We start from the raw sequence: 14213 nt of genomic DNA, 5'->3' as shown, positions 1-14213 counted from the left end.
GGGCCTTTAATTTACATACATACCATATTTCAGGACTGTTCCAGAGATTTCGAGGTTTGTTCTATTCCGACTGTGCTACTTATATCAGTGAAATAATCAGGATCAAAGTCAAATGGCGTTCTAAAAGTTTTAATAATGTGTCGAAAGATGGCAGTAAATTTACTGTGGCTACAAAATTTTCTTTAACAATTCACCTGTTTCAAATTTTCTTTGGTATTAATAATGTAACCATAATCAATTATCACAAACAGTTAATCTTGAATTATTTCCAATCATAATTATTACATGTAACTTAAATATGTCTAACTATATGTGATACACACAAAAAAATAATTGTTAAGCTATTAATAATTTCTTTAAATAATTTATATTCATTTCAAACGCAAACAAATCCTTTAAGACGAAAGTGAAGGATCCGCGCGAAATCGTCTTTTCATACAAACGTAGACCTCATTTTCCTCTCTGGATATTAACATTTTTGAAAATATTTTGATACAATTAGTTGTATATCAACCATAGCCATGCCCCTATGTTTGATTTTTTTCGAATTTTTAAGTATTATAAGAGTTACAGGCACTTAAAAATTAGTATGAAATCTGTTTTTTAATCATTAAACTTTTATAATGATAAAAAAATCGAAAAAAGTCTAAACGTAGAGGCATAGCTATGGTTGATATACATAAAATTATGGAAAAAAAAATCTAGAGGAAAATGAGGACTACTTTGGTATGCATAAGCGGCCATCCTCTTTCCTCTAAATCACAGTAGATAAAAATCAAATCAAATTTTCAAATCAGCCTGTAAGAAAACACTTAAACCTTAAACGACGACTGAACAAAATAAATTAAAAAAAATTGGCACCGAATTTATCAGGCGCACTATTCTCAGTTCATTGGTCTGTGAATGGCACAAATTTAACGTCCTCGGAAAGGTTACAGACTAATATCTTGCTAGGTATCCTAGAGTGATAATTATCGTGCACTATGATGTACCCGAAGGGGAGGTCGGGGTCGAAATTGGTGAGAGTTCCAGATGCAGTTGGAGATGTTTCAATTTGATCTCTTGTTTTTTCAGCCGCGTCCTGTTCTTTGGAGTTAATTTGCTGAAAAATAAAAGTGTGTTTCAGAACTCATTTATTTATTAGAAGGGTTTTTATTATAATTCCTAAGGCCAACTTACGAAACCGCCACGAATTATTTATGTCAACTAGAGCACTAATAAAAAAGAATAGTGTGGGTCAAAAAGAAACGTCTTTCTAGCTGTAGATTATATTTAATATAAGTAAATTAAAAACAAAATTTCATCTCATACAAAAAGCTCAACTCCGTCATATTTTTAGAGGATAAAAAACAAGACAACGAAAATAATTTTTCACCACATTAACTGGTAAAGGCCCTCTTAATTGTTCAAAACGAATGAGAAAGTGGCATTTAATCCATACGTGGGGCAAAGTAATCGATGCAAATTTTGAGTTCTTTCCTTGTTAGCTGGTAGAATTGACTTTTAAATGATGATTTTGAATGATACATTTATTATTACGTTCAGTTGAATTTGATTAGGTTTGATTTTTTTTGGTATTTCATAGTTAGTATTTTCCTCGCGTTGGTGTGGTGAAAATTTTTGTGTTTCACTCGGAGGCAAAGTTTGTTTAAACCTTGTGCCTTGAAACCCTCGCAACGCTCAAGATTCCACTTCTCGAACGACTCGGTACGCTTGTGGTTCAATTTTGGAATCTTTCGCTTGCTCGGGTATCAATTTATTCAAAATTAGCTCGAGCGTTTAAGAGGCTGTCAATACCTAAAGCGCGCACACTGTCTATTTGTATTGGAGTAAATGAGATAGCACTGTCGCATGTTACTGGGCCTGGGCAAGGGAATAATAAGAAAAATATTTAAATAAAAAAAGTGGATTATTAGTGTAATATTTAACTCGACCACGGTTTAGATATAAATGTTTTAAAATTGTGATTTTAATTGCAGACCCATAAGTCAAAACAATAAAGACATAAAACCGTTTAATTGTGATTTTAAGACCAATCTTTTCAATTATTTTCTATCGAGCCGATTTCGTTCAATCATGTATCGAGTACAACCACGGTCTTTGAAATATAATTAATATGAACATATATTTTTCTTACTTGACTAAAACAAATAGTCTTTCTTAAAAAACTGTTTAAGTAACATCAATTTCAAGGACATTGGGTGTTGACAGCCTCTTAAACAACAACTTTGCCCCCTTGTAAAACAAATAACTATTTCACTTTTGCAATAGTCCTGCCATAAGAGATTTTCCTAATTTTAATTCCACACTTTATAACCAAACGGCCATTTTGAAAGAAAAAAAAAACATGTAGGTACTTACTTCTTTACTATTGGGTGTAACTGTAAACACCGTAGAGTCGTCATCAGCAATAGTTTCATTTGAATCTTCAGAAGGCAATGATTCTGTGTCCGTATTGTACTTCATTGGTTCTGAGACGTTTCTGTTTTCCGGGCTATTATTTTCTGCAAAAAGTGTAATGTAATTGGAAGTATTCAATAGTACATTACTATAGAGGCCGGAAAAGAAGGGTTGCAGGCCAAGTAGATATAGATAGGGATACGCGACCGGCAACCCCGTTTCTCGTGGAGATTTGTACAGTGCGATCCTTTTTTCAAACTTGCAATGAAAAAAAAGTAGTCAATTTGTTTTATTTGTAGGTTTACGCAGGTAAAAACAAATTACAAATATATTAATATTTTGATGGTAAAATGCCAAGACGTTGTGTCAGGCCTAGACCTAGGTGTGCATTTGTGCAAGGCTGTATGAAATTCCTTTACATATCATTTTGAGTCATCGCACCGGATACGTAGTATTTGCGGACCTAATTTGAAGTCAACATTCTATTGCAAGTTTGAGAAGATTTTCTCCCAAGTTCAATTCAAACGTGTAAGTACGCTGATCTTTCGCGTCGTGCGCGTCGTGGAGACCCTAAATCACACTCACTGGCTATTTTCCGATTTTTCGTTTTTGGGTGATCTGTAATCAGTAGGTGGACTCACAGATACGCAATCGCTTATCGATTTGGACAATAGGAACATGAAAAAAAAAAAAACAGTTTTGGATGTTTCACGGTTAATATCACTAGCCTTAAACCGACCGGGGTATGGACCGTGATTACCTTTTATATTGTTTTTATTGTTATTTTAAGGTAATCACGGTCCATATCCCAGTCCATTAAAGTCTAATGAAAATCAAAATTCCCAAATACAGTAAGAGACTAGTTTTTCCTACGTACTATTGCGTGAAAAGCACTAAAATTCCCCACTGCTTCGAATATTGGGGCAATGCAGACTAAAAACGCGGTACAAACATAATAGTGCAAACACTAATCTGTACTATTAGTAACATTTGTAGCGACAAAACAAATTAAAATTCAGTTTGCAATTATGATGTCCAAATATGTTAACTTTTTACGTAGGTATATTACAAGCCGATACAAATAGTACAAGCTTTGCTTAGTTTGGGACTAGCTTGATCTGTGTCAGATGTCCCCTAATATTTATTTATTTACTACCTTAAATGCAATAAAAGCAGTTAAATTTCGTTACGAACACGTATAATTTATGCAGTAACTAACTCCCGTGACACTAAAATTCAATTAAAATACTAGCAAAATAAATGTAGTAGATGAGGCTCTGTTACTGCGGTTTAAACTATATATATACTGTCCATAGCGTCTATTTCAGATGATCTATGGTGCAATTTCCGCAAAACATCTTTTTTGGTGACTGAAAAGACCGATGCGAGAGCGGCATACTTTGCCACAGAGCTGGCAAGGGAAGTTCGCGACGGACTGTGACGTTTCGCGACGGACTGTGACGTTTCGCGACGGACTGTGACGTTTCGCTACGGTGCCTTTTTTCCCTTTCGTCTGCCAGTGCCGCAACGATATAAATATAGCTAAAATTGTCTAAAAGAGTAGTGCCAAATGCGCAGTATACGGACTTTTTCTTGCGCTTTAAGTAGTATTTGCTATTTTTTATTGAATACCTGGGAGCGCAACACAAACTGTAATATTTATTAAAGTCTAATGTTTTATTTCAGGAAAGACTGAAGTATGTGTTTTTTAACTTACTGCATTAATTGTGTGTTTCAGTACTTCAGTTTTTCTGTAAAAAAATCTAATGCTTTTTGCGTTTATCTCGTAATCGTTTTTTGCAGTTACTGCAGTTTAGGGATTGCACGGCAGTATATATATATATATATATATATATTGGTTAGATGCTATTTTTAATTCATGAAAATATGAAACTTACTTATCGTATTAGTTGCGTACTACATATTTCTAATTTTAGGTAAAATATCATTCAAGAAATTCCAGGAACGTCAACATTTATGGGAGATTTTGCTTGCATTTACATAACACAGAATCTAATATTGCATTGCCGAAAATAAATCACTTTTAAACTGTTATTTGCTTTTATCTCGAAATCGTTTTTTTGCAGTTCCTGCAGTTTAGGGATTGCACGGCAGTATATATATTGGTTAGATGCTATTTATAATTCATGAAAATATGAAACATACCTATCGTATTACTTGCGTCTATATTAGACTCGGGCAATTCTTCACCTGGAGACTCTGAAAAAAAAAATAGAAGAAAATTACCGTACCAACATATTTCTATCTATATGTAAAATATTATTCGAGATATTGCCAGAAATGTCAACAATTATGGCAGATTTTGCATGCATTTACATAACACAGAATCTAATATTGCATTAACCGAAAATAAATCACTGTTAAACTGTCATTTGCTTTTATCTCGAAATCGTTTTTTTGCAGTTACTGCAGCTTAGGGATTGCACGGCAGTATATATATTGGTTAGATGCTATTTATAATTCATGAAAATATGAAACATACCTATCGTATTACTTGCGTCTATATTAGACTCGGGCAATTCTTCAGGAGACTCTGAAAAAAAAATAGAAGAAAATTACCGTACCAACATATTTCTATCTATATGTAAAATATTATTCGAGAAATTGGCAGAAATGTCAATAATTATGGCAGATTTTGTATGCATTTACATAATATAGAATCTAATATTGCATTGCCGAAAATAAATCACTTTTAAACTGTTATTTGCTTTTATCTCGAAATCGTTTTTTTGCAGTTACTGCAGTTTAGGGATTGCACGGCAGTATATATATATTTTTAGATGCTATTTATAATTCATGAAAATATGAAACATACCTATCGTATTACTTGCGTCTATATTAGACTCGGGCAATTCTTCACCTGGAGACTCTGAAAAAAAAAAGAAAATTACCGTACCAACATATTTCTATCTATATGTAAAATATTATTCGAGAAATTGGCAGAAATGTCAACAATTATGGCAGATTATGTATGCATTTACATAACACAGAATCTAATATTGCATTCCCGAAAATAAATAACTTTAAAATCTTAAAATCGGTTTTTTTTTCTAGTTATTGCAGTTTAGGGATTGCACGGCAGTATATATATATTTTTAGATGCTATTTATAATTCATGAAAATATGAAACATACCTATCGTATTACTTGCGTCTATATTAGACTCGGGCAATTCTTCACCTGGAGACTCTGAAAAAAAAATAGAAGAAAATTACCGTACCAACATATTTCTATCTATATGTAAAATATTATTCGAGAAATTGGCAGAAATGTCAACAATTATGGCAGATTATGTATGCATTTACATAACACATAATCTAATATTGCATTCCCGAAAATAAATAATTTTAAAATCTTAAAATCGGTTTTTTTTTTCTAGTTATTGCAGTTTAGGGATTGCACGGCAGTGTAGATATTGGTTAGATGCTATTTATAATTCATGAAAATATGAAACATACCTATCGTATTACTTGCGTCTATATTAGACTCGGGCAATTCTTCACCTGGAGACTCTGAAAAAAAATAGAAGAAAATTACCGTACCAACATATTTCTATCTATATGTAAAATATTATTCGAGAAATTGGCAGAAATGTCAACAATTATGGCAGATTATGTATGCATTTACATAACACAGAATCTAATATTGCATTCCCGAAAATAAATAACTTTAAAATCTTAAAATCGGTTTTTTTTTTTCTAGTTATTGCAGTTTAGGGATTGCACGGCAGTATAGATATTGGTTAGATGCTATTTATCATTCATGAAAATATGAAACTTACCTATCGTATTAGTTGCGTCTATATTAGATATAGACTCGGGCAATTCTTCATCTGAAGGCTCTGAAAAAAAAACACATTTTGAAGAACAACGTCGTACCTACATATTTCTAATTTTAGGTAAAATAATATTCAAGAAATTGCCAGAAATGTCAACAATTATGGCAGATTTTGCATGCATTACATAACACAGAATCTAATGTTGCAGTGCCGAAAATAAATCAGTATAGGTAAAAAACTTAAGTAAGTCACCTGTTGTATGTAGTTGTGACGTGTTCGAATAGACAATACATGTTTAAAAGACACACAAAAACAAAACAAATGTCTATTCGAACACGTCACAGCTACATAAAACAGGTGACTTACTTAAGTTTTTTAACTATATTAAACCGTTTTTTGCGTTTATCTCGAAATCGTTTTTTGTGCAGTTACTGCAGTTTAGGGATTGCACGGCAGTAAACATATTGCTTAGTGCTATTTATATGCTATTTACGAAAATATGAAACCTACCTATTACAAGTCGGCTTCATAGGCAGGGTCACTACCCGCTAGGCCAGACAGGTCGACAAAAATAGGCAGGATATTGAGAAAGAATTTGTAAATTATGACAAAAATCAGACCTGCGATTGTGTCGTCAACAGTCGGCGGGACTGACACTGGATTTATACTGCATTCAAAAGTATCTGAAAAGAAAGAGAAGATATACTTGTATTTCAAAAATAATATATAGTATATTGCTTAGAAATTTGCAGCACGTGCTAGCCAGTACTGACATGCGTCTATATTTTATCTTTTGGGGCAAAATTCTTTTTGCTGTTTTGTTTTTTGTTGCCAAAAAATGTGACGTAGTGGAGCTTTTTGTATATGGGGTGAAACTTACCCCCTTATTTATAAACGTGTACTAAAGTTACGATGCCGTTAATAATCGTTTGTCCCTTTCCGACGTATTGGTATGATGGAAAGGGACAAACGATTAGCGGCATCGTAACTTTAGTACACGTTTATGAATACGGCATTTTACTCATGTTATATATTCTACAGCTAGAAAGATAGCACTCGACGTTTTTAATTGTTTGATAATATCTTTCTCAATTCATTAAAAATTATTTAACATCCCCACTTTGTTTTACTATACTCTATTCTATACCCACCGCATTAGAGGGCCGACCGCGAACCACGAACCATGTTGCCTCCCTGTCGCACTTACGTACGAATTTACAAGTGCGACAGAGAGGCAATACGTCGAACGTGGTTTGCGGTACCTAAGCCCTCAGCTCCCTAACGAATAGACCGATTTGGTTTTCTGCCAGCTCTCAACCGAGATTGCAGCATGCGATCAATCTTATCGTGATGGATCTCGGCTGAAGTATGCAAGATATTCAGCTTTGCAATTTAAATTTTAGATTAAATATCACTAACCAAAACTGACTATAGTTTAATGTATGTTTGTATACTTAAGAGGCCAAAAAGTAATTAAATATATAGTCAAGCTAAAATAGTCAGTAGAAAAAGGGAGGAACGAAATTTTGAAAAATGTAACTGTAGATTTAGTATTTTTGCGTTATCTGTCAGTGCGATTCCGTAACGTCACCGTTTTTAAGCGTGTGGTCGGTTCTTTACATAGTCTCATCTTACTCGTATTTCATTCCTACTTTTTTGTAAGATTTTAATTATAAACTATACCCATACTTACAACTTATTTGTTAAACACTCCACTGACAGTTGTAAACCCTATTTTATTAAATTTAAAATCCTGACCTTGACATCCATTTATATGTATATTAGAAATTTGTAAATTTGTCAGAAAATATCCTCATATTTCATTTATATATCATTTCCCAAAATCGGTCGACAAACCTCGGAGATATGAAAGTAGATTCAAGCATAACCTGGCGCCACCCGAACGATCAGAACTACAGCTACACAAAACAAGTCCAAAAATGATGGCAATAAAAATATATAATAAAATCAGTGACGAAATAAAACTGCAGGCCTCAGAAAAACAATTTAATAAACAGTTGAAGAACTTTTTACTTAACAAATGCTATTATAAACTTAATGATTTTTTGGATGATAAAAATAATGACGAATGTTATTAGATATCTACTCATCGCTATATTTCGCATCGCATTATTGTTAATATTTTACATTATATGAGATTTTATTTTTTTATTTTTTGACATTACTATTAAAATTAATATTATATACACTACAATTTTATTGCATATAAAATGTTAACTATCAATAATATTATCTTTTAGTTGTGAATGAATTTGTTGACATAAAATTTAAAATTGGAATTAGTATAGAATAGTATAGTATAAAATCAACTAACCATTGTTATAAAACCTCGTTTAAGTACATAACTTAGATTTAAGACTATTGCTGTACCCTGTCAGGGTCCATGTGAAACTCACAACTACTACGAGTATGTAACACCTGTACAAACCATGGATGCAATAAAGAAAGAATAAAGACCTTGCAACAAATCGCGTGCGATTTTCGATACACTTCGGCATTTGACCGATCGATTGCATTTCTTTCACCTATTTAGTCGGCAATGTATTGAAAATCTTACCTTTCAACAAAGAATCGACTTGGTCCCTGTAGAGCCGTGTGGTGCCGGAGAGCAGGACAGAGAAGCTGCGTAGAGAGAGACGCTTGCGGGGGTGGCGCTCGCGCCGCATCAAGTTTCCAATCTCGTCGCTAAAAAAAATTGTATTGATCATTGTCAGCGTAGAACGCAGATCTGCCGTGGCAGCATGGTTCCATTTTTATAATTTGTCACTATGCCCGTCACTTTCGCGCTTACATACGTGTTAGAACGTGACAGGAATGGTGACAAATGATAAAGAGTCGACCATCATAGCCCTACTGGAATGACGCTTACGCTTAAAGACTATTTAAGGGAAGTGTGCAAAAAGGAAGCCACGGCGTACCTATATGAACATTTCAAGAGTGCGAAAGAGATAAACAACAAGTAAAGAAAAAAATCTGTGACAACTAATTTTTATCGCGCTTAAGAAAGGAAAATGTGCAGTAATACAAATAGGTATTTTTATCATTTAATGGCATTCGATCATAAAATTACGGGATAATGTACTGTCCAAAATTCAAATTTCAAATTTCGCCAAATTACGGGATTAAAAATTTTGGCTGAAAACGGGACAACCCGTAAAATACGGGACATCTGGTCACCTTAATGGGCCGCTTGAATGATTGGTTAGCGGACTGGAAAATACTTAAAGCTGCATGTAGGAGACCCTATACGTCACAAATCGTCACAAAACCTCACTTTTTTTATTTCAATTCAATTGTATTTAGTTATTTCAGTTCAAAATAGGCCCATATAGTTTGTTAGTACGAGTAATTACTTATAATAACAATAAAATCATTTATTGCATACAACATTGATCCATATATAACATTTATAAAAAGAAAATAAAGATTTATAGTAGATTTAATTACACATTAACATTATACAAAATTGAAAAAATAAAAATAAAACAATATCATATTAAATGTCAAAATGAAATTGAAACATGAAATTGCAATTAAAATGTCCCTTGGAGTGGTAGGCCGTCGACTCCCGTCCGATAATGTCATTTTTTCAAATATGATTACTTAATTGAAATAAAATCAATATTCCAATAACACAAAAACGGCATATGCCACTTGAAGAGATATAAAAATGTCTACAAGCAATCATTAAATTAAATTATTAAAAAGATTAAATAATTCTCCTATTAACGAGAAAGTTATTGAAAAACGCCTTAGATAGATAGTACGGACATATACAAAGACGACCCGATGACCTTATCGTCAAAACAGCCTTAAACTTGCCGACGACGAAGCGTGGAAGCGGAAGGCCCCTCGCCACTTGGTTGACGACGGTCCAAAAAGACCTTATAGTACAAAAAATCGACAATAACCTAACCAGGAATCGTGCCACCTGGAGGCTTAGGACAAGGAAGGCCGACCCCAAATAGGGATAAAGGTCCAGGATGATGATGATGATGATGAAAAAGATTAAATAATAATGAACCCATACAAAAATGACAATGTAAATAAATAAACAAATGTTACCATTTTATTTAACATATCTGACTAGCGTTTTAATTTATATAATCCAATGACATAAAATGAAACAGTTAAACCTGCCTACAATAATTTTCAGGATGCTATTTTGGCTTGTTCTCACGCTCACGCTTCGAATTTTATTTTAAGCAACCGAATTTCTTTCATATAGGTAGTTATGCATTTATGCTGCGGCCACATTATCGGGATTCGGCGAATGTTCGACCTGTCGCGACACGTATAGCCACGTAGTTCGCTGTGGCGCGAATCATTTGGGCGAACTCGAACTGTGTTCGGGGTCCTGTCGGTTTCTTGCCACACATCAAAGGAATTTTATCGCGACAAAGTTCGTGCAAGTGGCTACACTTCAAGAGTTCACGCTTTCTCCATCTTGCCGCCAGATCCACATTGACCGATCTAGTTCGCCCGAAGCTTTTATCGCGACAATATGTGGCCATGTAGTTCGTGTTCGTTGTACCGCGAAGTTTCTGTCGCGACAACGCGCCACGAATCTTCGCCCTATAATGTGGCCGTAGCATTATAAATATTGCTTTCCTAAATATGAAAATCAGGACGAAATAAAATTTAAGCGAACAACTTTAGTATCGAGCAAAATCCGTTGGAAAATTACAAATTCAAATGTAGAACGACTAACGGCTACTTTTCATTTTCATATTTGAATTCAGTTGAGTGAGACTGGCCGCATAATATTAGAAGAACAAATTTAGAATGAAAACTATTTGAGTTGAAGCAAATATACGACATTTAGTTACTTTTAATCCAGTAATATTTTGTTACCGGCACAGTTATCATTTCTTCAAAGTACGTAGTACGTAATCCCCATTTTCTTCTCTGGATATTCACATTACAGAATAGAATGTTGACGACCGGTTTGGCCTAGTGGGTAGTGACCCTGCCTATGAAACCGATGGTCCGGTATTTTAATCTTGGTAAGGGCATTTATTCGTTTGACGAGCACGGATATTTGTTCCTGAGTCATGGGTGTTTTCTATGTATTTAAGTATTTATAAAATATTTATATATTATATACATCGTTGTCTAAGTACCCTCAACACGAGCCTTATTGAGCTTACTGTGGGACTTAAGTAGTCAATTTGTGTAATAATGTCGTATAATATTTAAGTATGTATTTATAGAATAGAATATAAATAATTTACTCGTAAGCATAATAAAGACAAAATAGAAAATCATACAAAACAGAGAAACATAAAAAGGAAAAAATGCCACGAAATGTTCTCTCCGCTCTCATCTCAGCAAAACAATTGAAAATATGGGAAATTATGGAAAATATAATATACCTAACTCCGAGCCGTTTTCTTTCGTATTAATTTTGCGTTGTTCGTAACGAAAAATATTGCGCTCATTGCACATGCTTTTCTATATATACGTGTTTGCCAGTAAGGAGTACTTACCATATCTGAGGTATATTAATGACTTCATCGCGTTCTCTACTCACGCCGTGCCCTGCCCTCCAAGCTTGCATAATTTCGGCGTTTTCCGCCATTTCCTTTGTATAAAAAGCCATTATTAAATTTATTTAATTCAACGTTGCGTACGATCGTGATACGATCACAAATTGGTTGCCGCGCTTTTTTATGAACTACCCTCATTTATTTTCAAGGCGACTTGACAACAGGGCTACCCGCGAAAATCGAACTGCGTAGGGGCCGCAACTACCACAATCCATCATAATCTGAGGGTCTACCGCAGAACAAGATAATCGAAAATTTGTTATCTAACCTCTCTATCACTCTTACATATTTGAGCGATAAAGACGCAGATAACTAAATTTCGATTTTCACGTTTCCCGGTAGTTGTAAACAAACCGCCTTGATGCATCAATGTCACATTTTATTATCTATGAAATCTGTTCAAAATACAGTTTAAGGCACAGTATGTATGTTACTCTATGGTTTAAGATACGGGCTAGTGCTGCACTCTGGCGGCAGAACATTGCAGTAATATTCCCTATTGCGGGCATTTTCTCTGTCACTCTAATTACGTCTTAGTGAGAGTAAAAGAGAAAGATCACCGCAATTTGCGAATTTCGGATTTGTTGATCGGTAAGATGTCGCTTAGGCTCCTCCCTTCCGACGTGTCGGAAGCCGGTGTTGTTCGAAGATTGAATCTCATCTACTTAATAAAAAATATCTAAGGCAGGATCCGGAGAGGAAAATATCGAGTACGTTTGTATCGAAAAATTACCACAATGTTTCTTCTTAAGGGTATTGGTGTGTCAAGTTACCTATATTGAGAATTCACCGGTATTTTTTACCAAACAGAAACGACTGCGAGCTACAAACGATATTTACGTCATAATAAATTGAATAAATGTCAAATAAAATTATTGTTCATCAGCCAGAACATACGAGCAAGCAATTATTGGAATATCGCTATTAATTTATCCACAATTAATTGGACTATTTGGCTTTTGAAATCTGTTTCAAACATTATAATTAACCAGTTACAAAGTAGGTAGGTACTTACCAATTTTATTACTTACCTCATTTTATCGGTTACGGTTCATTTCATTGCATTTAAAATTATCGCTTTACTTTAGAAGTTATGTAAAATGTATTTTTAAACTATGTTATTTACTTATATATGTATGTGTGTATTATACCTATGTACTATTTATATTTATTGTATTTGTTTAGTTGTATGAGTTGTGTAAAAGTACCTAATACTTTTAGTAATTGCATCATGATGTTCCGCCGCCTACAAGTTATCTGCTTTGCTTGTAGGTTGACCGTAGGTTGTTGTCCGGTTGAGTCAAGCCGATCCGGAATACGTTGGCAATCGGCAATTCGAGTCGCTCTTCGTTGGATGCGGTCCAGAGGCAGAGGCGGTGCTCGGCATGGGCGACGTGGGCCACCACCTACGGCCTTGCGGCCCGAGGAGCCTCGTGCCTCAAATACATATATATATATGTATAGTCCTCCTCATCGTTTTCGATGACGGTGACCCTAAATAATTATTATGGACGGACGTTGTCTAGCATGTGCCCTGATGTGGCTGGCCCTAAAAATTATTCGTTATTTCTTGTGCCACCAGAGGGCCTCGCTAAATGTACCTTGCCCACACCAAATTTTGGTCTTGTCTCTTGTCCCGCCACTGTCCAGAGGTAATCGGGTGCCCCTACCCATAGATGAGAACAGTATTCCATGTGTGGGCGCACCTGCGGCCTGTAGGTGAAGGGCCGGTTTGGACTACTGTCTCGATTTGTCGAGCACACCGAGCTTTTTTGAGGCTAATTTGGCCTTACCCTCTAGTTGGCGGCGGAACTGGACTTCACTCGAGAGGTCGACGCTAAGGATTCCGATATTGGCTGAGGCAGTCAAGAAAATGCTCTCAAAACGAGAGGTCAAGATAAACTCTAACTTTAACCTGTCTCTTGGTAGGGTTAAAACGGACTAAGTTAAGTCGAACCAATTTCTAATACTTTCTGTAGGACACACTTTTTTCTTCTAATGGTTTTTCAGTATATTTTAGATAATAAAAAAAAAACCTATGACAAAATTGAACAAACAAACACCGATTCTCCGCATAATCCAGTATTGTGATAGGGAAAACGTGTTTACACTGTTTCCCGAATAAACCGGATTCCGGAATCCCTGATCCGCGCGATTTAATTACGGACAAATCTGGCAGGTGCGCAAATAAGGTATTGTCTGTTGATCAGACTTGGCGACATATTGTCGAAGCATAGGTAACACAATAAAATACAGGGTAGGAAAATAAGAGTGACACACTTTGTTTTTAAATTTTAATTATAGGTATATTTTTCATAAATATATTATTCAAGGTTATCAATAGGGTTGTTTCCAATTTTTTGAAACGCTTGTATTACGTTCTATATTAGCTAAAAGTTGCCCTAAAATTCAACTTTTATACTAAAAACGGCTTTAAATATGTTA

The 14213-nt window shown here is 34.7% G+C and overlaps 1 protein-coding gene across 2 annotated transcripts; it reads right to left on the bottom strand.

Annotated features, from left to right (window-relative positions):
- Positions 1-666: 666 nt before the first annotated feature.
- On the bottom strand, positions 667-12052 carry LOC133529181 (uncharacterized). 2 transcript variants are annotated; one of them, XM_061866833.1, is made up of 11 exons: positions 11709-12051; positions 8777-8904; positions 6819-6881; positions 6202-6261; positions 5879-5932; positions 5556-5609; positions 5237-5290; positions 4904-4954; positions 4567-4620; positions 2362-2504; positions 667-1102 (listed from the first exon to the last, which is right to left on the bottom strand). In XM_061866833.1, the coding sequence occupies exons 1-11, from the start codon at positions 11819-11821 to the stop codon at positions 890-892; spliced, it is 987 nt and encodes a 328-aa protein (XP_061722817.1). In that variant the 5' UTR covers positions 11822-12051; the 3' UTR covers positions 667-889. The 2 variants fall into 2 exon arrangements, with proteins under 2 accessions (XP_061722817.1, XP_061722818.1); XM_061866834.1 differs by lacking the exon at positions 4904-4954 and having other exon boundaries at positions 11709-12052.
- Between the last annotated feature and the right edge of the window lie 2161 nt (positions 12053-14213).

This window comes from Cydia pomonella, chromosome 20, assembly GCF_033807575.1.
Source record: "Cydia pomonella isolate Wapato2018A chromosome 20, ilCydPomo1, whole genome shotgun sequence".
NCBI lineage: Eukaryota > Metazoa > Arthropoda > Insecta > Lepidoptera > Tortricidae > Cydia > Cydia pomonella.
This window is presented reverse-complemented; position numbering and strand designations above follow the sequence as displayed.